This window comes from Macrotis lagotis, chromosome 1 (genome assembly GCF_037893015.1).
Source record: "Macrotis lagotis isolate mMagLag1 chromosome 1, bilby.v1.9.chrom.fasta, whole genome shotgun sequence".
Classification (NCBI taxonomy): Eukaryota; Metazoa; Chordata; class Mammalia; order Peramelemorphia; family Peramelidae; genus Macrotis; species Macrotis lagotis.
In genome coordinates this window covers 46,905,695-46,932,049 of record NC_133658.1, presented here as the reverse complement: position 1 = coordinate 46,932,049, position 26,355 = coordinate 46,905,695, and the positions used below count along the sequence as shown (strand labels likewise).

The window sequence follows — 26,355 nt, the reverse complement described above, 5'->3', positions numbered from 1 at the left end:
CTCAAGAATCTGTACATTCAGGAGTGCATGACAGACATTTTAGCAACTCCATTCAACTCATTTAGCCATGTTTGAAACTTCTGGCCATCTCATGGTAGGTAGAAATTCAAGCTACTTTGGAGTAGACATGGTAGATCTGTAATAGAATTTTATGGGGGAAACATGCAGTGTTTTATTACAAGAAAATCCTGTTCTTGGGGATTTGAGGAGTGATGGCAAAGGGGGAGATGCAGGGAGGAGGCTTAGAGACTAAGAGGGAATGATAATGGCTCCAGTTTCACAGTTGGTGATGCCAACAAGTTTTGAAGTTCTTGCCTTAGATTCCCTGACTCTTTTTGTTGTTTTTAATTCATTCAGGTTTAGTTGTAGCCTTATTATCTCTTTATTTCTTGACCTAAGACTCCTAATCATCTTACAGCTTTGTTCTCTCCAGTTCCATGTCAAGTCCCTTCCTTGTCCACACATATAGCTTGGTGGACTTTTAGCTTTACTTGAACCTGTTGGGGAAAGTCAAGGAGAATGATGACTGGAAAAAGAACCTCAAATTGGGGTCCATTAGTCATTTACTAAGCTTGTGTTATATGTCAGTCACTTTGGTATACAAAGAAAGGTAAAAGACAGGTCCTACTCTCAAGGACCTTACAGTCTAATGGGGAAAACGATATGCAAATAGCTTTGGGGGTAGAATCAGAGAGAAGGTACCAAGATTAAGGAGAACTGGGAAAAAATTCCTTTTGGAAGGTGATTTTACCTGCTACTTAAAGGAAACCAGGAGGGGGAGACAGGAAGAAAGATAGCCTTTCAGGAGTAGAGGACAGCCCAGCCTGCTATGATGGTTTTCCCTTATTCCTTTTTAGTGTTTTTCTGTAGTGTTTGTGTCCCTTAGAACAGTGGTATCAAACTCAAATGGAAATAGGAACCACTGCCCCATTAAAGATTCCCTGAAGCTCCATGTTGACTTGGAAGACCACACATTAATATTATCTGTGTTTGATTGTATATTTGTTTTATTAAATATTTCCCACTTACATTTAACTTTGATTTGAGCCTCACTGAACCACAGTGGTGTCTTTGATATGGTACCATAGCAGTTCTTTTTTTTCCTACTAAATCTCCTAAACACATCTGTGCTGGGATGTGGGGGAGGAGAATGCAGTTAGAAAGTGAATAGTTAATGAAATTTGTTAAAATTGTACCAAGAAAACTGCTTTATCCCAATTGTAGTTCTTATAACAACAAGTATTATTCAACTCCCTCGTTTTCAACCTTCCTCTAATTGTCACACAGTTCTAGAATGGTTATTCCTGAAGGGATTTATTTTTTTTTTCCCCAAGGTACAACATATGAGTCTGTTAATTCATCCATTTGAAATGTGGAAATTTTCCTGTTGGGTGCACATGAAAACCTTGTTAGCCTTTATTCAGGATCTGTGAGTCTCTTCCGGAGCAAAATTTCTCTGGAATGGCTTCCCTTGTGTCTTTGAATCAGGGCTGAAGGCCTTTGCTCTCAATCCATAATAATTTTCTACATGGATTACCCAGAGCATTCCAGTTACTGCTCCAAGCAAGGTGCAAATTTGCCTCCAGGTTTTTCACACCTTTTTAGTAAATTGAGGATATATATATGATATAGAAATACATGTATACATCCATACACATTATGTATATATGTATGTGTATGTGCACAAAAGTTTCAGTAGCAGTGGCATCAAAACAAGAATTATCTTTTTTTTTAGATTTTTGCAAGGCAAATGGGGTTATGTGGCTTGCCCAAGGCCACACAGCTAGGTAATTATTAAGTGTCTGAAACCGGATTTGAACCCAGGTACTCTGTACTCCAAGGCCAGTGCTGTATCCACTGTGCCACCTAGCCACCCAGGAATTATCTTCACTCATAAGTTTACCTTTTTTTTTTTTTAAATCATCCCTCTGACTATAGGGATCCTAAAAGCACCTTAGGGGCTCATCAAAAAAGACAATTTGTTCAAGTTGTTTGTTTGAAGCCACACAAGAGGAAACAGATTCCACAGGATGTGGATCCCTTGCAAGGGAGCAAAGACCACGGTGGGGGGGGGGGTGCACCAGGGCAGATGTCTAGCATGCAAGGGAGGGACACTTTGAAATACTCCTTTTCCAAAATGATCATATTTTAATGACAAAAGATTTCAGTCTTCTTTGACTTCTGAGTATTTCTTTGTTGATAATTGCCTGTATCACAGGAAAGACTCCAAGATTCCAGTGGACAGTATTCTTTATGGCCCAGACCTTATACAGAACTTGAGAGTGGAGAGAAATAAAACTCTGGGGATACTTTAAATTTCTATATCTTCTTCAAAAAGGATGTTGGGCGTTGTGGTGGAAAGAATAGAGGATCAGAAGGCAGAGATGGGGCTGACCTCCATATGGTGACTCCTCCAATGGTGGTCTCCCGTCTAGCCGTGATCCTCTTATTGCTCAGCTAAAGTTTTAAGAGATGGCAGATCTTATGCTTCCTGAAGTTGGATGTCCTCCCTCCACTGCAGGGAATTTGATGTGTCCAGACTCTCTGGAATGAGTGGAGTTCTGGCCATTGGGTGATCCAATGATCCAAAAGACAAGCTTTTATTAAGCACCTACTGTGTACCTACAAAGAAAGACCATGTCCCTCAAGGTGTTCACAATCTAATAGTCACATCAGTAAGTTATTTAAGAGAAATCATTCTTCCATTTGTCCTTGGGGAAGGGAGTCTCCAGTTCAGGGTTTCCACTATCAGGCTCTGGTTCTTGTTGAAAAAGATTTTTATCAAACTTCTTCCCTGGCCTATCTGACTGAGACAGTGTGTTCACTGCTCTGACCTGGCTGCGTAGAGCACTGTGTGGGGGTGAATTGGGAAGATAGAAAAGCGTGAGCACCCTCGAAAAGCTGACCCAGAAGCTTGGTTCCCCAGGGCCTGGGAATTTCCGAGATGACCAGAACTACCAGGATTGACTTCAGTCAGAAGGGAGGGAAGGGGCTCCAATTTGGCTCTTCAGGGCCCTGCTCACTCAACATTCCTGTCTTTTGTTCCCAGCACCTTCAGCAGCACGAGACTGGGGTAGAGGGAGAGAGCTGCTACTATCACTGTGTTCTCTGTAACTACTCAACCAAGGCCAAGCTCAACCTCATCCAACATGTACGTTCCATGAAACATCAGAGGAGCGAAAGCTTGCGCAAGCTGCAGAGACTCCAGAAAGGCCTTCCTGAGGAAGAAGAAGATTTGGGGCAAATTTTCACCATCCGAAAGTGCCCAGCCACCGATCCGGGTGAGTGGTCACTAAAGCCAACAAGGTTGATCCTTAGTCTGATAGTGAGTTGCAATGACTCCAGAAGGTTATTTTTTGGTTTGTAGTTTTTGTTTTGTTTTGATATGTGACATTAGGGAGTTGAAAGTTTTTAGAGTAAGAACTTCTTAAAGGATTGTTTTCATGCTTGCTTTGTTTTGATTTAATTTATGGAAGGAGGGTATTGGTAGATAAGAGACCACATATTTATAACTGAACAATGTGTGAAACTGTAAAGATTAAATATGTTTTGGAAGAAATATTGATTGGTTGATTTGTAGGAATCTGCTTCTGCTTTAATTAAGAACTCTGGACCCATGTGTAGAAGCAAATCTTTAAAAAAGATAACGTATCAGGCAATTAAAACTCACTGCCCAACCAATTAGGCCAAGTCTGAGAAAGTGAGTTTTGTTTTGAACTACGTCAGTCCACATCCAGAATATGGCTTCAAATTATTACCAAAATTATCTTGATACAAATGTTGCTGCATGCAATATTAAGTTTGGGGAAAAAAAGGTTTGTAGCTTAAAAGTCTAGCCTATGACTTTGAAGTGCTTATCCCCTTTCACCCAACCCAGAAGGAGACATAGGAATTGGGTTCTAACAATCTTTGGAAATCTTTTTTAAGTTATTTTTAATTGTGGTTCTGATAAAGGCAATAAAGGACTTATATGAAACTCATTTACAATCATGAAAATCTAGCATGAGAATCTTAATCCTGGGATATTAAGGCCCTTGGGCCTTACACATGCAGTGATATGTATTATATATATATATATATTTTTTTTCCTTTGGGAGAAAAGGTAGATGTATAAAAACTCTGGGATTTCTCTCTCACTTCAGAATTTCCTTTAAGTGTTAATATTTGTCTAAGCCGTTAAGTTATCCAGAGGGATGAGAGAATGTTTTCCCTTTGATGGAATAGTTGAGTTTCTTGACATTACAGTAGAAAGTCGAACTCTTACTTCTTCAGATCTTTTGTAGATACAACTCGCTTAGAAAAGTTGGTGCTGTTTCCATGGAGGGCCTGTTAAAAATCACAACATCAATTTTTGTCCAACCTTTAGGTCTTTGCAAGGTTGTCTCCTCCAGGGTTTCTGAAGATGCATTATCTAGAATAATTCTAAATATTATAGTCATTAGAGTTTCTTGATCTCCACCACCATTAATTAATACCTAAGTAGTCACATGTGGAAGCAGTATGCTAAGTATTTTCCAGCAAGAAACGCCCTGGCTCTGGGCCTTTGAGAAGCTTCCTCTAAGTATAACAGCAACATCTTAGCATTAAAAGGATTCCTGATGTAGTATATTGGTTTATTTTGTACTTGGTTTGAATATGTCAGTTCTTGGCATTTCACTTTTAATGACTCTTTATTCCTTGCTGTTAATCACTATTGTGAACCTTTTCATCATATTTTAAACCCCTTACTCTTTTTCTTTTTGGTTTCAGGCTTAGTCTCCCTATCTCATTCAGACTCTAGTGTATAGAAGTGTTGATCTCCTTTTCCAACTTGTATCTATTTGCCTGGAAGTTTAACTTATGGTACCAAAGGTAATGTGGAAACTCTATCAGCTTAGCCTTCCTACAATTTGGAACTCCCAAGCTCAAGTGACTCCATCAGCCTCAGCCTCTGTAAGCACCACATCCTCTAGTTCTTTCTTACTAGAACCTTCTTTTCCTTAACCTTCTCTTATAACTTCGTTCCTCTAGCCAAGTGACGTTTTTAATCTCAGGTCCATAGACTTGTAGACAGATATTAGGGTGTCTGTGAACTGGAATGGGAAAAAAATTTACATCTCACTGAAATTTATCATTTCCTCCAATTATTTAAGAAACATTCTGGGAAGAGGTCTATAGGCTTTACCAGACTTTTATATAGCTCATCAATTATTTCTTTTATTCTTGTAAGAATTTATTTTGTAATATTTGTGTCCAACATAGAATGAAACAGGTGCCTGACTGCTTTAAAAGCTGTTAATGTTTTATGTAGCCCATTTCAGAGTTGTCTTTCCTCCTTCCACTGATTTCTAGATTTTTTCCACTGAACTGACTACGTTACTAATTTTTGAAATCTGTGTTGTCTTTGGCCTTCAGGAATGGCCATGCTTCCTTTTCAAAGCTTTCCTCCTTATTAAAATAATTAAATTACCAGTTGATAGATAGTAAGAAGAAAACAGGTTAGCCATGATAGTATCATTTTAGGAATCACTTCAGGAATATCATTCTCAGAACTCTTCTCTCATTATATGGAAATCACCTACTGAAAAACTTGTTGAGAGAAAACATCTTAGGAGGGAAGAGGGAGATAAAGATCAGTAGAATTCTAGAATTTCATCACAAATTTTATGAATACAAACTTTTTTTCAAGTTGCTTCTTCCTCATTTTTAGAGTATACTTCCCAGCCAGAAACAATAGTCATTTTCTGTATTGATTTTTTCATGTAATATTTTTACCCCCATGTCTAAGACATAAATGAGTTAAGGCTCTATCATCTGTAAGTTTTGCAGAACTAGTCCAACACCCATCATTTCCAGATGAGAAAACTGAAACCCATAGAGACTATAAAAAATCTTTGTGCACCACCCCTACCTAAGTTATGGACCTGACAGAACTGACTGCATCACTGGCATATTTTCATCAGGCTTGCTTGGAGGAGGTCCCATCTCCCTGAGGCATTCCATTCCATTTCCAAATAATTGTCATTGTTAGCAAATTCTCTTTCCCTGGAGCTGAAATCCACTTTATAGGTATGCCCTTTGGGTCCACCCAGAACAAATCTAATCCTTCCATGTGATAATCTTTTAGATATTTGGAAGACAACCATCATATTCTCCCCTCTACCCCCCAAGTCTCCCTTTCTTCAGGCTAAAACCTTTCCATTTCCCAATCAGTCCTCTTGCTATCTTGGAAGTTCTTCCCTAGATATACTTCTCTTTGTCAAAATGCACTTCTAAAATGTAGCCCCTAGAACTCAACAGAATATTCCAAATGTGATTTCATAGGGGCAGAAGAGTTAATGTCCCACATTTGAACATTATATTTTAATAATGAAATCTTTTGTCCCTGTACTTTAGAAATGCCCCCCCCAAGTAAATAAAGGTGGTCAGACTTCTGGGTACTCTTCAGATCCTTAGCAACATCTGTGGGACTTAGAATTGAATTGTTTTCTGGTATTCATTAGACAGCTAGGGATGTTTTCTTCCTCCACAGAAGAATTAAGTTGATTATTGTTGTTTTAAAATGTCTTTTAGAACAGATAACTGAGTATAATGAAGAAAAAAGTGTAGTTGGTCAGAAGACTTGAATTTGGGTCAGACTCTTATTTGCTATGGTCAAATTAATCACTTGAGACTTGGTTTCCTCCTTTGTAAAGAAGGAATAAGTCACTGATCACTTCTCACTGGATTGTGAGAAGAAAGTGTTCCAAAAGTCTCAGTGCAGTTGTAAGCTAATAAAGCTATCAAATGAATTATTAAAGTGTACAGATGCACTGACTTCCGTAAGATACTCCCATATGAATGCATCCTTTTTTAAAATCATTAACTCCTTTTATTTTGGTAAAATCAGGACATTTTCCCCATATGGAATTCTGACTTAACTGCCTTCTAGAAATAACAGGAAGTCCCCTGATAAATTGTAGCAAACATCTTCAGCATTGGTTTTTCCTCACTGGGATCTTTCTTCTTCTAAGATATTTATTTACCAAGAATGAAATTTAAGTCCATGGAAATATATGTGTGTTTGGTAAACATCAGAGGCTGAAGAAATCTGCAAAAATAAGAAAAATGATTTGTCTTAAAAAAAAAAACAAATGAGCTTTGTAGTGGTTTTGAGTACTGCCTCTTTAACAAACACAGTTTCTAAGTTCCCACCCTTGGGAGGAGACCCTTGATTGTAGTACAAGTGTGGGAAGCAGTCAGTCCTTAAACATTTGTTCAGCTCCTACTATGTCCCATGCTATCCTTGGAGATACAAATGTGACAAAGAAAGACAGTTCTTTATTTCAGCATCTTCCAATATAAGGGTAGAAGACATTATCCAAAAAGAAAGCTGAAAGGGGGCAGATGATAAGCAGGTGTGACTTGGTGGAGGAGTCAAGGAAATCAGAGTACAGTGGAACAGGAAATGAAGAAACATCTCTGAGAGGTCAGTCCTTTCCCTCTCTCCAGTGGGCAGAGGGTCCTGAGGAAGTGTGAGCAACAAAGCTGATTGGATCTGGCAAAATGATGACGCTTTCCAGTAATGAGTTTACTGGGTCATAGTGGGGAAGCCAGAAATGCTCAAAATGATTTTGGCAAGATACATCAAAGACCACTGGCCAAGATGAAGCATTGTATTCATTCTTCAAGTAATATCTATAAAAACATAACTGTATTTATGCAGTATCATTAAGATTTTACAAAGCACATTTTCACAGCCACCTAATAAAATATATAGGGACAAGCAGGTTAGTGACAACATCCATTTCAAGGACGCCAAATATAAATAACCCTGGACCCCTATGTCTACTTTTCTATTACTACAAAATCTTTATGAGAATAATTGACAGATGCATTAAGGGTATCCTTGATGAAAGAATGAGAAGGCACAAGACAGGCTTTCACAAATGATACTACAGTTCAATTGATGAAGAGATATAAAATCTTCAAAGTTCCATTATGTTTATTGTACATTGACTATAAGAATCATTTAATTTAGTAAAAAAAAAAAAAAAACAGCCTTAGAAGGCTATCTCAACAAGTTGGGTCCTGAATTTATGGTCAAAATCATACAAGATCCATGGAAAGGTTTAACAATAAAAAATCACCTTGAATTATACAGTGATTACTATAAAATCAAGTGAGAAATAAAAAGAAAAAATTTTAAAAAGTAAAAGTTAAACAAAAAGTAAAAGTATAATTTCCACTGTCATGGAGGTATCCATCGAAGGGACCAAATCTAAGAGGAATGCCTTATACAAAGAGAGTCCCTTTAGAATCTTCTCTTGGTCCATGACATACTGAGAAAAATATCAAGATTTGAAACACTACAGTGTTACCTAAATGAAGAGTTTAATCTAATAATGTGCCCCCCCCAAAAAAAAGAAAAAGAAAAGCCAAGTGGATGGAGACTGATGTCACATGGTCTGTGATGCATAGGGGATTGACAACTCATAGACCTGGTGGACCATTTCACATCTCTTGCATAGATACTATGGATTAACAAGGAACTGGGCAGGGAATTGAATAGCAGGCAGAAGAGAGCAGACTTGGATTACCTTCAGAAAATTGCCTGGTGTTTCAGGGACCCTAAATTCCTTGCCAAAATAAAAACCAAGCTTTCTAACATTAATGTTCTTCAACTAATGACTAGAAGTCAAAGAATGCCCCAGTTAGCATAGAAACAAAGTTGAGGGTCACCTACCCAAAATGAAAATCCGGAGTTTGATCAATGTAGGTAGGGCCCAGCATGTCACTAGTGAAGAATTACAGAGAAATAGTGCAAAGAATGTCTCTAGAATTAGAAGCGGAGCTTGATGGATCGTGGAGTGAGCAAGAAGGGTGACAGATAGACAGCTTGTGTTATAACACCGATATCAATGAAATATCAAGCAAGTCAGAGCAAGGTCTTCAACATAGATCCTTGGGGGGAGGATTTATAAGAAGATAAATACAAGAATCAGAGAACAAGAAGGTGTGGATATATGATGATCTTTGTTGTTGAGGACCAACTTCTATTCCTAGGACCTGTTACGCTCTCCCATACTATCTCTATCTGATTGACCAGATCTGCCTCCAGTTGCTCACCTTGTTGCCCTTTAATGATAGAACTGTCCCATGTGAACCAGCCAGAAGTCAGAGATCCAGGGAGATGGAGGTGATTTGATCAAGAACCCACTAGGGCTTTCAATTTGATAACCAGTGTAATGTCCTTCATGCTAGCTGCCTCTTCACTTTGCCTTAACCTTCTTAACTTACCCTGCTATGTACTGGCTGTTTCTTCAAAGGTGAATAAAGACTCACACTGTCAGCTAACACTGTGGGGCATTTCTCTTAGCCTCTACCTGGGACCATATTCTTCTTCTTGACTTATATTTGACCAAGCAGCCCTTGCCAGATTGCTAGCTACCTATTTCAGAGGGGACTCACCACAGGCAGGTAACACCTTCCCTTTTTTTGTGCCAATTAATGGAATCCTTGGCTCCCTAGTGAAACCACCCAGTTGTAATCTATTCAGATCCATGGGTCACTCTTTGTATACCTTCATCAGCCTATTCTTCACGCTCTGTTTCTTGTCCTTCTACCATCTGTTTTCTCTTTCAGAAAGAATCACAAAGATTTCTAAACTTTGTACAAGGGCAGTTTCTGTTGATAATAATAAGCATTTGTTACTCAAAATATGCCTGTAACATAAATGTAATTAAATGTACAACGTGCATTTGAGAAGGGTCTGCTCCCCTGGAAGTTTCAAGAGACCTTAAAAATATAAACAGCCTGTGGAGACAACAGTAGGGAGAGGAATTTCAAGGTGTTTGACTTGGATCAGCCAACTGCACATACATAGATAAGACAGTGCACTGCTATTAATCAGGATAAGGTTTGTGCTGATCCTTCCTACTGCTTTGGTAGTAGGGGAGAATCTGGAATATAACCCAAGCATCAGGGACTCAGTCCTCACTGAAAATTGTACTAGTTTGACTTAATTGACTATTTAATCCAGATTTTTTTTTTCTGGAAGTTCTGATTCAATCTAAAGTGAATGTTCAATATTGCATTTTAGTTTCATTCCTAAACTGTCTCTTGTTTGGCTTTTAAAATTGGCATAAAACAGGCTCTTAAGTTTGAATAATTTATAAGAAACAGCCTAAGGAAGACTAATAATAACAACTTCCATTTGGTAAAACACCATATATTTTTCTCAAAAGAAATCATCATTTTTCTGATGACTTTAAAATTTTCCTCGTGAGCTCCAAAGTGAATTTATTTCTATCCTGTAGTGATACTGTACAGAATTGAAGCCAGAGCCATATTCTTAATTTTTTCCCTTCATTTTTAAGTTGATAATTAAAGGAAATGGCCAGAGGGAAAGGATAACCTATTTTCAACTATAGAATTTAAGTAGGAACTATATCTGATTCCTGGACTTTAAAAAAATATATTTTTAAATATTTGAAAAACCATTTCTACTTTTCTATTAGAAATGCACAAGACTAGAAAAGCTTTGATTGAGTGAAAACTCAGTTTTTCAGTTAGTTTTCTTAAGAGTACTTCTGAGAATTTCTGCTGGGTCTAGGGAATCCCCTCTTCCCCCCAAGACTTATAAAGGGGTATATTTCTGTGAGTAGGGCTAATTTTAATATTATTGGCCTTCTAATTATAAAAGTACCATTCCTGATGTGCCTTGTCTTTTGTTGAGGGAAAGGGAGTTTATATGAAGTAATGCACCCAACCCCCACATGTGGTGTGTGAATGATTCTTTGTATTTTTCCCTTTATGTGGCAAGGACAGGGATATTTCTCAGGGCGTATACTATCTTGTTTTTCTGTTGGAAGAGTTCCTGATTTGCCTTAATTAGTCCTCTAACAATCTACAAAGGTCAGTGCCAATTGCCTGTTCATTTACATTTGTAATTGTGATGGCTTCTGATTACACATGCCTCGTATTTCAGTCCTTCCTCACTGGGTACATGGGGGTGCCCATACACACACACAAACACACACACACAACGCTATGCAAAAATGGATGTCCTGAGTCCCCCACACAATAGTCCTTTGTCTCCTCCCTTCTCCCTACTGCTCAGACCAGGGCCTCAAAGGAACCAGTGGATCTGTTATGGAAAGCAGTCTCAGAAGTCATGGTCTCCTTCCAGTTGGAGAGATATAATGAAGCCAGAGGCAAGGAAATTACATGGACACCAGGCAAGAAATCTGAGAACCATTATCTGGGTGCCTTCTTGATCTGGATAATTAGGGACAATTAAACTTTTCTGTTTGCTCTCTCATATGCTAATGACTTAGGTGGTTCCAGGCAAAACACTGTTGCAATGCTATGAAAAGTTGCTGGTCTGGAAGATTCTCTTTAGCCAGGATATGGCCCAAGTCCAGACAGAGATCCCGGGTGGTGTGTGCCATTTGCCTTTCCTTCTCTGTTTTTTTGGCAGTCCTGTCCCAAGTCTAGTTTGACTTACAATTCAGTTCTGAATCAATGAAAGTTATATAAGCTGTGACTTCGGTGAACCAGGTACACCTTTCCTTCAAGGAAATCCCTACATAATCCACACTATTTCTCTGAAAATGTTATAGACAGGAACAAGTAACAAGTTTTGTTTTATTTTGTTTTCTTTTAACTCTTTTAGGAGAAATAAACCAAATGGTTGAATTGCTTTCACTGTTTGATCCATTATGGCCTTTTTTGTTTGTTTGTGTTTGCTTTTTGCAAGGCATTGGGGTTAAGTGATTTGCCCAAGGTCACACAAAAAAATAATTAAGTGTCTGAGGCTGGATTTGAACTCAGGTCCTCCTGACTCCAGGATCTGTGCTCTATCCATTGTGCCACTAGGTGTCAAAAGACAACTATGGTTTCCAATGTCAGTTTTACCCTCCTACCTGAATGGTCTATCATGTTTCACTATATCCCTTGTTGTGCTATTTAAATTTTTTTTGTGGATATTTTGCTCACTTCCCTCTAACTGGAAACCCCTCGAGTCTAATATTATTTTATATTTTTAATGATTTTATATTTGTTTTATCATTTTAAAATAATTTTCTACTTTATAATATTTTTGTATTTCCCCCAAAGTAGTCTTAGAATAGTACCTTGCCTCTTGAGTCAAAGATTACTTCATATTTTTAATGATTTTATATTTTTAAAACAATTTTCTGCTGTATAATTTTTTGTATTCCCCCAGAGTAGTTTTAGAATAGTGTCTTGCCCCTTGAGTCAAAGATTACTTCATATTTTTAATGATTTTATATTTTTTATAATTTTAAAATGTTTCTCTTTTTTTGTATTCTCCCAAAGTAGTCCTTACTCATAGTAGCCATTCAATAAGTATTTTATGACGCATATCCATTAGAGACTGGTTTTGGAAAGGAAGTGGGGATTTGAAAGAGACAGTACAATTTTCCATGTAACCTCGAATTTATCTTTGACTCTCTTTTCTTGCTTTCTCCCCCCAGTTAATTATCAAGCCATGTAGATTCTACCTCTATAATTCAACCCTCTTGTTGCCATTTATATGGCAGCCAGCCGAGTCAAGGCCTCATCACCCTGATTGGTGTTGCTCCAACCTTATGGAATATTACCTATTTCTCATCTCTCTTCTTTCCATTCTGCCCTCCATATAGCAGCCAAAAGAATTTTATTCCCAAAGTATGACTGTGCCATTCCTTTGCCCAAGAACCTTCAATAGTTCTCTGTTGCCTTGGGGACATAAAACATTCGGAATTTCTGGTCCTCCATGATCTTGTTCCAACTGTATCTCATACCACTTTCCTTCACTTCTATTCCAACCCTGTTGGTCTCCTTGCTACTTGCCAATCTCAACATTCTATCTTTCCCTCTCAGAATCTTTCTCTATCTCCAAAGTCCAACTCAGATGCTGCCTTGAGGCTTTCCCTGTCCCCACATCCCACTCACCCCTGTCTTTATTAAATTTTCCTCCATTAAATTATCTCTTATTGACCTATTTCTCTCTGTGTGTGTGTGTGTGTGTGTGTGTGTGTGTGTGTTTATTTCTCCAGTAGAGTGACAGATTCTTTAGGACAGGGGACCATCATTTGTTCTACTTTGTATCCCCAGGTGCCTAATACAGTCCTTTGCATATGCTTGGTAGATGATAATTGATTTGAATCTTAGATCATTGATAGGGAATATTGTCCTCCCTAAAATCATAGCTTGACGTTTTGACTGTATCTGTTATGGTACTGAACTAAGAATTAAAATGATGTTGGGGGGGGTTTGTCTTTTTTTTTAGGTTTTTTGCAAGGCAAACGGGGTTAAGTGGCTTGCCCAAGGCCACACAGCTAGGTAATTATTAAGTGTCTGAAACCTATTTGAACCCAGGTACTCCTGACTCCAGGGCCGGTGCTTTATCCACTAGCCACCTAGCAGCCCCTATGTTTGGTTTTAGGGACTGGAGAGATACTTAGAAGTATCTGCTAAGTATCTGTTAAGTACCTGTTAGAATAGGTGTTAGAGGATGAGGACAAGATCTTTGGACCTGAAGCTCCAAGCCAGTGTCTTCTACATAGAGGCTCTGAGACCTTGAAACAAATCCTCTGTGAAATGAGTATTCTTACCCTACCTTATCATAATTTGATATAAGTCAACTTGAATCATTATCATGTGATACGTGTGTGTGTGTGCGTGTGTGTGTGTGTAAAACTTTAAGGTTGTGTTCCTCTATGCATAATGTAGAAGCATCCTGAGGTATTCCAAGAGGGTACCAAATTTGAAATCAAAAGATTCTGGTTCAAAACTTACTCTGTGAACTTGGACCACTGCTTAATTCCTCAGTATCACGAGGAATCTTTGGCTTCTTCCAACTCCAAATAGGTGATCCTGGAGAAGTTCTCTGTTTCCACTTTCCCCAACTTCTCTTTTTCTGACTCTTCCCCATACTTCCCACCTCTAGGCAATGCCTATGTTCAATTCTTAGAACCGTGGGAGGAGAATGTGAAAACAAAGTCTTGGTCTTATAGTATTCTGGTAGAGGGAGATGTGAGAGCCTGATCAATGGTTGAATCATTTATTCAGAAGAACAGGGATTCATCCAGATGAGGGAGTAGTTTGGGGATATTGAGAAAGGGCAACTGTAAGACATGACCCTTGGAAAAAGTATATGGTCTGTGTAGCACATTGGGATGCCCCTGATTTAAGGGATCACTTGAATGTGAAGACTTGGAAAGGATTCTTTTATGCTTTTTTAAAAAAATATTTTTTAAATTTGATTTATTTTTTTCAAATTTATTATTTTAAACTTTAAAATTATATTTTACTTTTTTAAGAAACTTTTTTGGGAAATAATTCTTAAAGAGCTTGTTGTCTTTAAGTCTGGAGGGCATCCCAGATAGGAAGGGGTGTATCTCTGTAGACCTAACCATTGTTTTATCTTTCTTTCTCTTTTCCCCAGTTATTCCCAATTTCCCTTTAAGTAATTGAACTTCTTCATGTATTCACTCTTTTGGAATTGTGTGTCTGTGGGGGCAAGGATAAGGTCTTTGCTGTATTACTCAAAATATCTTGAGTCATAACCCTGTGATCTTTATAGGTAAAAGAGTGTTTAATGAGGTTCCACCATGTATGGGGAGTTGCCACTAACCCTGTTATTAATTAGACAAGAGTTCCTATCCAGTAGCCTGGTTACTTGAAGAACTTGACATCATTACATATTAGTAATAAAACCACATTCACCTTTTAGCTCAGAACAGCTCATCCTTTTTAGGAACAAGAACTCTTAGGTGGCATTCATGACCATTACAAAATGGCATCGATAGTGAGTCAGGATGATGATGTGTTTGTTTTGGAAGATTTTTTTTTTTTGCCCAGTGACAGGAGGAGGAAAAGGTGGGAATATGATGACAGATACAGTTAGAAAATAGAAGTTGGAGCTCTTGGCCAGATTCTGAGACTTTATTTCCAGAACTTAGCTCACTGACCTATGTTGTCTGTCATGCTCACTGTTGTCCAGCAAATATTAATTAATCTCAAAATGTTCTTATACTTAACTTGTTCTTAATAATTCTATGACTTAACCTTTTCAAGTATTAATTAATCTAAAGTATTCTTATGCTTAACAGTGTAAGAAAAACTTTTTCTGTGGACAATTGTTATCTTCAATTTACTTCCAGGTTTCCTTTTCTGAGTGTCTAAGGAGGGAAATAGAACTTAGTGCCTGCTTCCAAGTACTCATTAGCACAGAGTCCATCCTCAACTGCCAGACACCTTAAGGAATCAGTTCAAAATTAACTAGCCTTGATTATACCTAGCCAAAAACTGAATTTTTCAAAATTCTGCTAGTTAACTTAATATCACTATTTATTACTACAGCAACGCTAAACCCCCAACCCTTTGGGAGGCCAGCCCCTCAATTATTAAGGTATAGAATTATTATCCCTTCTTGGGGACTGTGATCCCCCAGATAACCTCTCATGTCCCTATGTTTTTTCTTACTATTTATTCCTTCATGGTGGATGCTGCTAATATTTCTTTCCCTTAGCTTCTGCTAACCAAATATTTCTGGGGTGGTTTTTCAAGTAATCTATTTTATGTTCACCAGAATCCCTGAAAATTTTAGCTAGCCACACATTTCTGGCACCCTATGTTGTAGGGCTTGCATCAACTCTGACTTCAGAAGACCTATTCTCAGGTTTAGGGAGCTCCTAGTGAAGAGCCATTGCTTCTGATGCAGGTCAACACTTTCTCGGAAACTTTTGTAGCCTTAGAAAGTTGTCTGGGGCACGGAGAGCAATGTCCAATGAATGGATCTGGCCGGTGGGATGATGAGGCAGAGATGTTGGTGACCTGCTACAGCAGCAAGCCATGTCCGGATGGATGATAGTGCTCCATTATCCAGGACTGCCCCTGAGAAGATTGTCGTTCAGTTCTCTCATTTTTTTTTTTTGGAGACAGAGTTGAGTGACTTGCCTAAGGTCCTCCTGACTCCAGGGCCAATGTTTAATCCATGGGATCACCTAGCCACCTCTTGGGTCCTCTAGCTATCTAACTGTCCAGGAAGATTTCTCTGGAAGACTGGCCTTAAATTGGAAAGCTGAAATTCAGTTGAGAGTCTCAAGTTTGAGGAGGGGCCAAGGGTATAGTCTTGTGAAACACGATGTTATAAAAAAAGAAGCCTCTGGAGTTGAAGCTGCCATCATTCTCTACGGAACGCCTATGCCCTTAAGTAGGACCTGCTTGCCTTTGGTACTGATAATTCATCCTTAGGTCCACCTCAAGAATTTGACGTGGAGATGGATTTTCCAGACCCATCTGTCTTATTGAGTTGTTGGAAGTCCAGTTTTCTTTCTTTTTTTTCAAGTTATATGAATTTTCTGACTTTTTGGATTTAAAGCCAAACCTGTATTATAGACTCAGGAATATGAAAGTGGTTGGAAACTTCTCTATCTTGTATATCAGGATAGGAATTCTTTTCAAATTTGCTACTAAGAATATCCAATTGCTCTTTGCTGAAGAAGAGGAACAAGATTAGAGAAGAAAGAAGATTAAAAGGAGAAAGAAAGGAAATAACCACATATCTTCAAATTTGCTATTAACCCTGTCCACATTCTTGACTAAACTTGCATTAAACCAACAAAGAAAATATAAACGGCTTTTTAGAATAACTGGCTTAATTTCCTATGAAACACCAACTGTAGGTAGAGAAGAGGTGAGAGAACATATGAAATATACTTTGCATCCACCCAGATTCTTTGTCTCTTATTGTCTTTCACCCAAAATCATGTGTGCCCTCTGCTTGCCCTTTTTTCTTACTTCCCTTTTCTTCACTATGGAAGATGATATATATATATATATATATATATATATATATATATATATATATATATATATGTTTTTAAATGGGTATTTCATTTTTTTTTCTTAGTGTCTAAGTTTTAATCTATTACTAGTTTTTGGAGGAGGAATGGAATTTCCATAATGTTTCAAATATCAAGTACATATTTTATAATTTTTTCTTTAAATGCAATCATAGCCTTTTATGTGTGCATAAATTTAAAAGATTTGTTGCTCAGAAAATTCTGAAAACAAACCCTAATTTAAATTCCTTCCTTTAAAATTTTTTTTTATTTATTTAAGGCAACGGAGTAAAGTGACTTGCCCAAAGTCACACAGCTAGGCAACTGTTAAGTGTCTGAGATCAGATTTGAATTTGGGTCCTCCTGATTCCAGGGCTGGTGCATTATCCATTACATCACCTAGATTCCCCCACTCCTTTTTTCCTTCTTAAGGAAAAACCACTTTCAATCAGTTGTATGATTTTTCTTGGAACTGTACTATCTTTTGTGGATAGATTTTTGTCCATAATTGGACCATATAGAGTTAGAGGGTAGTGTTTGAGTTTCTCTTCCAGCTGTCCCTGCCTACAAAAGTGATAACCTTTTTCATTGGTTTTAATTTCAATTCTTGAAACAGTTTTTCCTTGAAACTGACCTAATACCTGAAGGCAGTTTATAATTTCATTTCCTATCATTATCCTTTTAGGTCATAGAAGGCAGGAATATCCCTTCTGTGGGGTCCTCCTCAAAAAGGGGGTGCCATATGACTTTAGAGATCCCATCCCTCTGGTGGATGTACCGGTTTCTGCAGTACTCTTAATCCTTGCCAAATCCTCAGCCATCTTCCCCCAACACATAAAGCCATTGTTGTGGGTCTTTGCATGTGAAGAAAGGTTTAATGGAAGGAGCAATTAAACAAGGCCAACAGTGTTCAAAGAAACCTTTGTTCGACAGGAAAAGGGTCAGAACATGGTGTCAGCTGAGAATCCTTTGCCATAAGTTTTTTCCTTGCCAGACCACACCTAATCAAGGTGCCCTCTTGAGTCCTTGTCAGTACAGATCTAGGAAGCTACAAGTCTGTCAAACTCAACATTTTTAGTATGAATTCAAATAATTTACTGTTGTTAGATTTTCATTAGGAAGATGGAGCATATGGCTTCTATATATAATTTGTAGAAATACATAGTTTCTATCCTCAATGGACTTTCTATTTGAAATGAAACATGATTCATCGGACATTATAAATAGCATTTTGCCATGCAATTATAGAAAAGAACATGTATTGAAATTTTATTATATGATGCTACCTGTTAAAGGGCAGAAATCTCTAGAGTGTGAGTCTGTCTTGGACTCCATCCAAAGGACTTCAGTTACTGGAAATATGTGAATGGTCTTGTGTAACTCATTTCTACCTAGCACATGGTCTTAAGACACGTACCCCAAGGTTGGCATTAGAGAAAGAGGTTGGTTTAAATGTTTTCACTCTTAAACAATTTGGGGAGGCAGGATTATTTCAGAAAAGCATTTGTAAGACTGGGGAGAAAAATCACTTCTCAGGACCCTTATTTCTTAGTTTTAGTCATTTATGTGAAATATGATTAAAATGATTATTATCAATGGTGCCTTCACAAGCATAACCTCAAGTGTAAACATAATATGGAACAGTTTGTAAGAAGCCTACTACAGAGAAATGGATACTACTACAGGGGTGGCATCATAAACTGGCAGTAGTCGGGTCACTTACTGGTGATGGGGAAGCATAGGGTCTTCTTGGTGTTTCACTACCTACTGATTGATAAACTACTGCCACCTTCCAGCTCTTTCCACAGGGAGAATTGTGCAGTCATCCCAAACTGTCTTATCCTAAGAAGGCTCTGATGGATAGGAAAAGGGAAGGAAAGAAGAACTCTAGAAGGAGAAGTTCAAAGACTAACAACTTGCTAGTTGCTTTGAGTAGCAAGAATTTGCTTAATATTACCTGTATCACCTGTTTCAAATGAGGTAGACTTACATTCAGTCTCTTGTAGCACATCCACCACATCTTGTCTCTGCTGTGGTACTTCTACCATGTCTACAACCTTGTAGATCTTGGATACTTTTATTGTCCAAGATAACCCATTCCCATCATTATCAGGATTCTTTACTGTAGTTCTAGCTAGAGTTTGGACATATGCACACTATAAAGCCTTATTAAAAATATCATCACTTGAGAGAATTGGGAAGTGGGAGGGAGGAAGTTCATTTGACCAAAACCAAGACTGAGGAAGAGAGAAAGGCAGAGAGAAGGGAGGACTTTGCCAGTAGAGAGGATGAAAGGAAATGCAAATGTTGAAGAATCCTTCATGAAGACATACTTTTCTTATGTCTTGTAGAAATTATATTGATAATAACAACAATATACACTGGACTTTTCTTTAAACCAAGAGAATCTATATCTATGAGGTGGAAATGGTTGCAGATATTAGAATTTTATTGACTATGATAGAATCCCAGAATTAGATCTTTAAGGGGCCATCTAGACCAACTTACTTGTTTTTCAAATGGGAAAACAGATCCAGGAAATTAATAAAAGTAAGGTGCCTAAGGTCTTGTAGGATGCTTTATCGACTCAGCTGTTTTCCTTTGACTTGCTCTCCTTGGTCACACAAGCTAATGAGTCTCCAGAGCAATTTCTCCAACTCAGGTCTTTCTGACTTCAGGTTCATCCTTATCTCTCTTGTCTATGTAGGGGGGAAAATGATTCAGAATATAATGAGTATGAAGAAAAAGTTAGTAAGATACCTGACATTTCTTGTCATGAGGACAGGTGGATACAATGTGGACAAAAGTCAAAACGTGAATAAAGGAGGTCACTACAAAGAAACAGATCTGGTAATGGTAGAGTTGAAAGGAAGTGAGAGAGTATACGTAATATTCATGTTTGTTTGATTACTTAACAAACTAAGATCAAATTTAGTTGGATCCTGAACTGTGAAAATTCAGTCCATCAAGTTACCTGAGATCTGGGCTGTGATGACAACAGCCACAGGTGTCTAGGTCTTCTCTGGCCCTGTGGTGCAGACCAGGGATTGGTCCTGAAGTTTTCCCTCCCTATGTCTTTCACCTTAGTGTAAAGAGGCAGACGGACTTTTGTCCTTAGTACTTTTAAAAGATATTTTCTTGCCTGGAGTAGAAAACAAAATACCAAGAAAGGGAAAATAACTCTTGGCAGACTATGAGTTAAGATAACTAAATCTGCTTCACTTAACTTGTGGTCCCTCTCCATTCCTCCTGTTCCCTGTGCTCCAAACCAGTTTTCAGGGTCTATGATCTTCAAGCCAAACCCTACAGAATTTGTTGACCTCTCCAATTACACTGTTTATTTTCCACATAGGATTTCATTTCATTACTTGATTGTAGACCCAAAGAAAGCTATTGCCTTGGTTTGTTATTCTGGTGAGATCTCCAGATGCCTAATTTCCAGAAGTCATTACCCTGTCCTGGAAGGGCTGGTGCCCCAGGTAGAACCTTGACCTCCACCTAGGACTTTAACCAACAGACATGATCTCATTATTCTGGCAGTTAGATTTTCTGTGATAAGGTGATCAGACCCAAGCAGAATGAAAGATGCCCCCATATTACAGAAGATCTCTGTTTTCCAGAATATTTTCTAGTTCTCCAGAATCCTCAGGATGTGTTTCTGGGTAGATAGATGACAAGCAACAACACTGTGCTTTCAGTCACTTCTGTAAGATTGTATCGTTGGCCTAGGAGGGAGAGAATTCCTAAATAACTCCCTAAAGCGAGACCTTGTTTTACTGCATCTTCTCCCTGGCCATATTCCTTTATCCTAACAAACCCTGAGGACAGCCTGAAGACCCCACTTGTAGGAACATTGTTGTTCTACATGAAACCCCTCATGTGTAGGAATGATGGATTAAGGCATACCTAGCTAGCCTGGGAGGAAGTGAGTGAGTGTATTTAAAAGGATGGAGACAGACGAACAGATACAAAGACACACACATCAGGTTGTTTCCTTCTAGTAGAGGGCAGATGATCTTTAAAGGATATGAAAGGTTTAATCATTTTAATTTTATTTTTATTAAAGTTTATCATAATTTTTTCTACTGTCCCAGTAGATCAGAGAGGGCTGAAGTGTGGGAGGTAATACGAATATATAAATGTATATGTATATATACATACATATATATATGTATATATACATATATATACATATATATACATATATACATATATATACATATATATATATATATATATATATATATATATATATATATATACCCCCCCAAGCATTTGGTTAATAAAATTTTGGGGAGGTACCTGGTAGGAAGGAAGTGGTTAGATAGTGGGGCATGGGAGGCAAACCAAAGGTTTGTCAGAACGTCATGGAGATGGGGCAGGGATCTCTTCACCATCCCCCCTCACCACCACCACTACCCCCCTAGCCAGTTCCAGCAAACACTTGTCAACTGAAAGTCATGACTTTCATTAAAGATAGAGGAAGCTCTGCTGATCAAACTTATTGCACAGCATTTTTCTTATTAGAGAGGATCCTTAAGTCTTTATTAGCTCAAGAAAAATAAAACAAACAAAAAAGACCTTAGCAGCTGCAAAAGTACAATCAAGAGGAAAACTGGGATTGATTGGTTCTAATAGCCTTTTGTTATCTGTTTGAACCCAGATATTTGAGAAGGAATTCTTTTGTTGGTCATCTCTGAAGTCTGACGTCATTTTTTTTCTCAGAAAGGGGAGGGTTGAGACAGGTGTGACCTTTAGCTCTTAAAGAAAAAAAACCTGTCAACTTTGGAATCAACTAGCCAGAACCCAACTAACCGGCATGTCTGATTAATGGGAACTTTTTTGGCCCTATTCCACTTTTAGGAAAAATAAATGGCTCTTATCAGGGATTTATTTGAGAAAGAATTATTCCAGGTGTATCCTGGGGCTAATATAACATTCAGTTCCATCTTCTATAATTCCAAAACTCTAAAATGAGAATCGGTGTTTCAAATGATGTCTCTGAAGTACTGAGATTCTGAGTCTCCTCAAATAAAACCCAAATCACGTCCCCTTGTGCACTTACAAAGGCAGGAAAGTGGATGTGTACATTGTAGAAACATTTCTTCCTTCCTTCAACAGCAGGAGTTTAAGGACAACACCCGATTCTCTCCAGGTGTTTGGGTTTGTGGAGTTTTTAGTGAACTTTGCATTAATCCTCCCTCTTTCTTTTTGCCCCATATATGAGATAGAGACTTTCTTTTGCCAATTTATATCTCTAATTTCCTTATTTAAATGGGAAAGACTATTCTTATGACCAACTGTAGGACTCCATGTGAGTTGGATGTTTTAATTTAGGACTTCAGACTCTTCCCACTCCACCTATATGGGTCATCAAGTTAATAAAGCAACCGTGACATCTGGGTTATAACTAAGGGTGCAGAGAAGTCCCAGAAATATCAAATTGGATTTGAGGTCAGCTTAGGGTATTAAAGTCAGGCATAGACTGGGGTCTGAGATAATTGAAGGGTCATACCTGGCTTCATCCACACCTTAAAAACTGACCTAAGGTCAAAGGCAATCTGCTGTGTCCAATTGGCCAGTACTAGGTCAGAAGAGGTGTCCAACAATTGGCACTTTTTAACCTTTAAGAAAACACTGAAATATGAGATTCTAATCCAATCAGCACTTGACTCAATTTTTCTGTTGTGTCAGATGATTGTCCATTCTTATAATTATACAAAAATGCAAGATTAAAAGGAACACAGTCTCTTGTTACCCTTTGGAGCATTGTGTTGTTGATGAATTAGTCCTGTGACAGAGTGGAAAGAATTTTTCATGTTTTTGATCTGATAACTACCTAGCCTCAAGGCCACAGCTTAGACCTTAAATCTTATCAGGTTTGGCCACTTTATTAGGTGGGTTAAACTGTATATTCTCAGGTAAATTTCATTTCCTTTTATATTCTATTTCCTGTAGATTTGCTTTCTTTTTACAGAGTCCTACCTCCTCCATGGAGAACTGTTTTCTCTCCATTTTGAGTTTCTGAGCTCTGACGCCATTCTTACCCCATTCCCATGATTCACTATCTCAAATTTCTGAAGCAAGACCCTCCCAGTCACCCCATCTCTGTCCATGAGCCATGGGAAGGATAACTCAAGACACTTTCTCTCCTTTTCCTACCTCCCTATACATCGTAATCTCCATTGGTGAAAGTACTTTCTTTCTCAAATTTCCTCTAGCCCTTTATCTAGGACTTTTATTTTTCCCTAGTCCCTTTCATCAGAAAAAATACACACACACACACACACACACACACACACACACGTATGTATGTATGTATACATATATCTGTGTGCATGTATATTTGTGTGTATGTCTGTGTGTAGATGTATGTCTGTGTATATATCAAAATATATATACAATATATGTAAGCTATATATAAATATATATGTTGCATTTGTATTCTCTCTATTACTCTCAATAGATTATATAACAAATAGCAAATTACAGACAAAAGTTCTAACACCAATAGAGATTGTAAGTTCCTTATGAGTCATGTTTCCCATTATTCTTTTTGTATCACCATAACTGATATAAGACACCACAAGGAATATGCATAGTAGGTGTTTCATACATTTTTGAGTTGGGTTTTTTCATTGAATATAATATTTAAACTGCATAATGGGTCACTTGTGGCCTCACACATATTTGAGTGGTGCGCTGCAGTATTTTTTTCCCTATCTTTGGCTGCATCCTGTTCAACATTCTGTCAGTTATCTTGGGGGAAGACATAAATGGCATGTTTATGAAATTTGCAGGTGATACCAATCTGGAAGGGCTAGCTAATGTTTGATAATAGAATCAGGATCCCCAAAGATCTCAACAGCCTGGAACTAGGAACAGAATCTAACAAGATAAAACTTAAGAGGGACTGATGTCAAGTCCTGCTTGTGAATTTAAAAAATCAATTGGGCAAGTGTGGGATGGGAGAAGAAGCCTTGGTTAATAGATGATGTGCAAAAGACTTCAGAGGTCTTATTTGACTGCAAGGTCAATAGGAGTCAATAATGTAACATACCAACCCCCAAAAGCTAATGCTATCCTAGCTCTATTAAGAAAAGTGTAGTGTCCAGAGCCAAGGAAGCAGTAGTTCCATTCTATTCATGTCAAAGAGAGATTAGGCTTAAATTACTTGCCCCCCAGAGGTCAAATCTAGGACCAGAAAGTTGAAGTTGCCAAGAGAGCTTTAGACACAATTTTAAGGGAAAGATGTGTGATTAGAACTGCCTCAAAGTGGAAGAAGCTATTTTATTAAACAGTGATGAGTTCCCCATAACTGGGCAGCTTTAAGCAGAAAGTAGGAGACTACTCTGGGATTCTGTGAAGGACATTCTTGCTTAGGTATCATTTGGCCTTAACCTCTAAGGGCCCTTTGGACGCTAAGGTTCTTTTAGGCCCTTCTTTGATCGAACTGCTTCTCAAGTACTGTGTGCAGTTCAGAGCCTCATTCAAAGAAGGACTTGGGCAAATGGATAAACCCTCTGAAACATTCTTAAAAGGATGGATAAGAGCAAGAAGTCTAGACACCTGGCTGTAGGGTTAAAGGAACTTTGAATAGTTAGCTTGATGGAGAAGGGAAAACTTGAGATGTGTTTTCTTCCACTATTTGAAGTTTTATTGCATAGATCAAGTCTTTGTTTCTGTCCTTTGTCTGAGTGTGTATGTGTCTTCCTCTCTTTTTCTCTCCATTTCTTCCCCAGAGGAAGACCATCTCATTACCTTAGACTTTGTCTAGGTCCAGGAGAGACAAGGTAGAACTAATAAGTTGGAAGCTAGAGCAAGGCTAAGTTGGACTTGGTGACTTGGATGACCTGAAAAATACAGTGAACTATGTTGTGAAGTCACAATTCCCCAAGATTAAACATGTTCAGTCTGGCTAGGAAATTATGTGAACTGCATAGGACTTAAACGACTTCTAAAGTCCTTTCTACTCCCCCCCAGGATCCTGTGATTAATATGGAGAGCATGATATAGCTAAATTTCTCTCTTTTCTGGGTAAATCTCATTTCTCCGATATGGCTTAATTTCATTAAGGCCATTGCTATTATTTATTCATCCATTCATTTAGTGCTGTGTACACTTGAGAAACCCTAAAACTCAATTAATTGGCAAAGCATTGAAAGTAAAACCAACTTGTAGAAAATTTGTCCTCTCTGGTAATCATTCTATGGCACAGTTCATAGTGTGTTGGACCTATAGTCAGGAAGACCTGAATTCAAACCCTGCCTTAGAACTGTCCTAGCTGTTTAACTCTGGGCAGTATTTTTATAGTTTACCAAAATGGAACTAGGAAATACCAGCTCCATCCATGTTGAGTTAAGAATTAGCTCTGTACTCTGTCAGTTGTCTTTGACCGATCCTTGTCATGCTCCCCCACCTGAGAAAGAGTCCTCTGCCTGTGCTGTACCTGAGTAAACACAGTTTTAAAATTTTGGTGAGATACTTATGGGACATCCATTGTATAATGTCCAGAAAGAAAATCCATACTCAATACCACATTGATCTAAGACCGATATTTTTTGGGTCTCCCACTTTATCATAGCCATTCTTGTCCTCTAAAAGAGATCACAGGGTGGACTTATTTATAAAAAGGCATGAAGTCATTTCATTAATCTACTAAGGTTCGGGTGCCACTTCAGATTTTCCATATTTAGCAGCAAATTATTTTCCTACAGTCCTTGGGCCATAAAAACATTTGTCTGGATTTTCGTGCAAAAAACAGGAATGAGCAACATAAACTTGTAGATGTGTCTCTGGAATGCACAGCCCTACAGGTGGCTTCCAAAGCAAATATTGGAAGCTTGATTAACAGGTTCTTAACTGGTTTTTGTTCTGAGGGTTTTCTATGTGTTTGCAGAGTTGGAAAAATGCATGACCACCATGTTAAAATGGCTCATTGAGCTTTGTCTTCAGGGATGTGTTTTCTGAGATGAGTGCTTTAAAGTGAAATAACAAAAAGAATGGTTTGGCTTGCTGTTGCCCCCATGCAGCTTATCGTTTATTTCCAGGACTTAGTGTGATGAAGGCTCCTTTGATACAGCTAGTGTCCACTTTGCCATTCTTCATGACATCTCTTTCATAGTCGGTATTTCATAGTCCAAAGAGCAGTGTTATTAATAAGAGGTTTTGCCACTTGTGTCTAGATAGAGGGAAGAAGTAGGTTTAGAGAAGGGTGTGAAGCCAAAGGCCAGGCATAAGGCAGCCTTTTGAGGAGATTGTGATTCTGTAAGTCAGGTGGCTAGGTGGTGCTGTGGATAAAGTGCTACTCCCAAGTCAGGAAGACCTGACTTCAAGTCTGACCTCAGTCACTTAATAGCTGTGGGACCCTCAACAAGTTACTTCAGCCTCTTTGCTTTAATTTCCTCATCTATCAAAGGAACTGGAGCAAACCACTTTGCCAAGAAAAGCCCAAATGGAATCACAAAGAGTTGGACACAATTAATAATGACAGAACAATAACAGAGTCAGGCATCAGATTTGGAAGAGACCTCTAGTTCAG

At 38.2% G+C, this 26,355-nt stretch overlaps 1 protein-coding gene and 1 long non-coding RNA gene across 4 annotated transcripts in view; one reads left to right on the top strand and one right to left on the bottom strand.

Moving 5' to 3' along the window:
- The window catches only part of ZFHX3 (zinc finger homeobox 3), a 304,460-nt gene that overhangs the window by 174,062 nt on the left and 104,043 nt on the right, over window positions 1-26,355 (top strand). For all 3 annotated transcript variants that reach the window (XM_074200227.1, XM_074200222.1, XM_074200233.1), the window contains one exon: window positions 3,050-3,281. In XM_074200227.1, the coding sequence (XP_074056328.1) occupies window positions 3,050-3,281 (232 nt within the window). The remainder of the gene's footprint in view (window positions 1-3,049; window positions 3,282-26,355) is intronic.
- On the bottom strand, window positions 6,833-12,884 carry LOC141497570 (uncharacterized). The gene is made up of 3 exons (XR_012471361.1): window positions 12,585-12,884; window positions 9,542-9,645; window positions 6,833-7,069 (listed from the first exon to the last, which is right to left on the bottom strand). It is a non-coding gene; the product is annotated as an uncharacterized LOC141497570 (long non-coding RNA).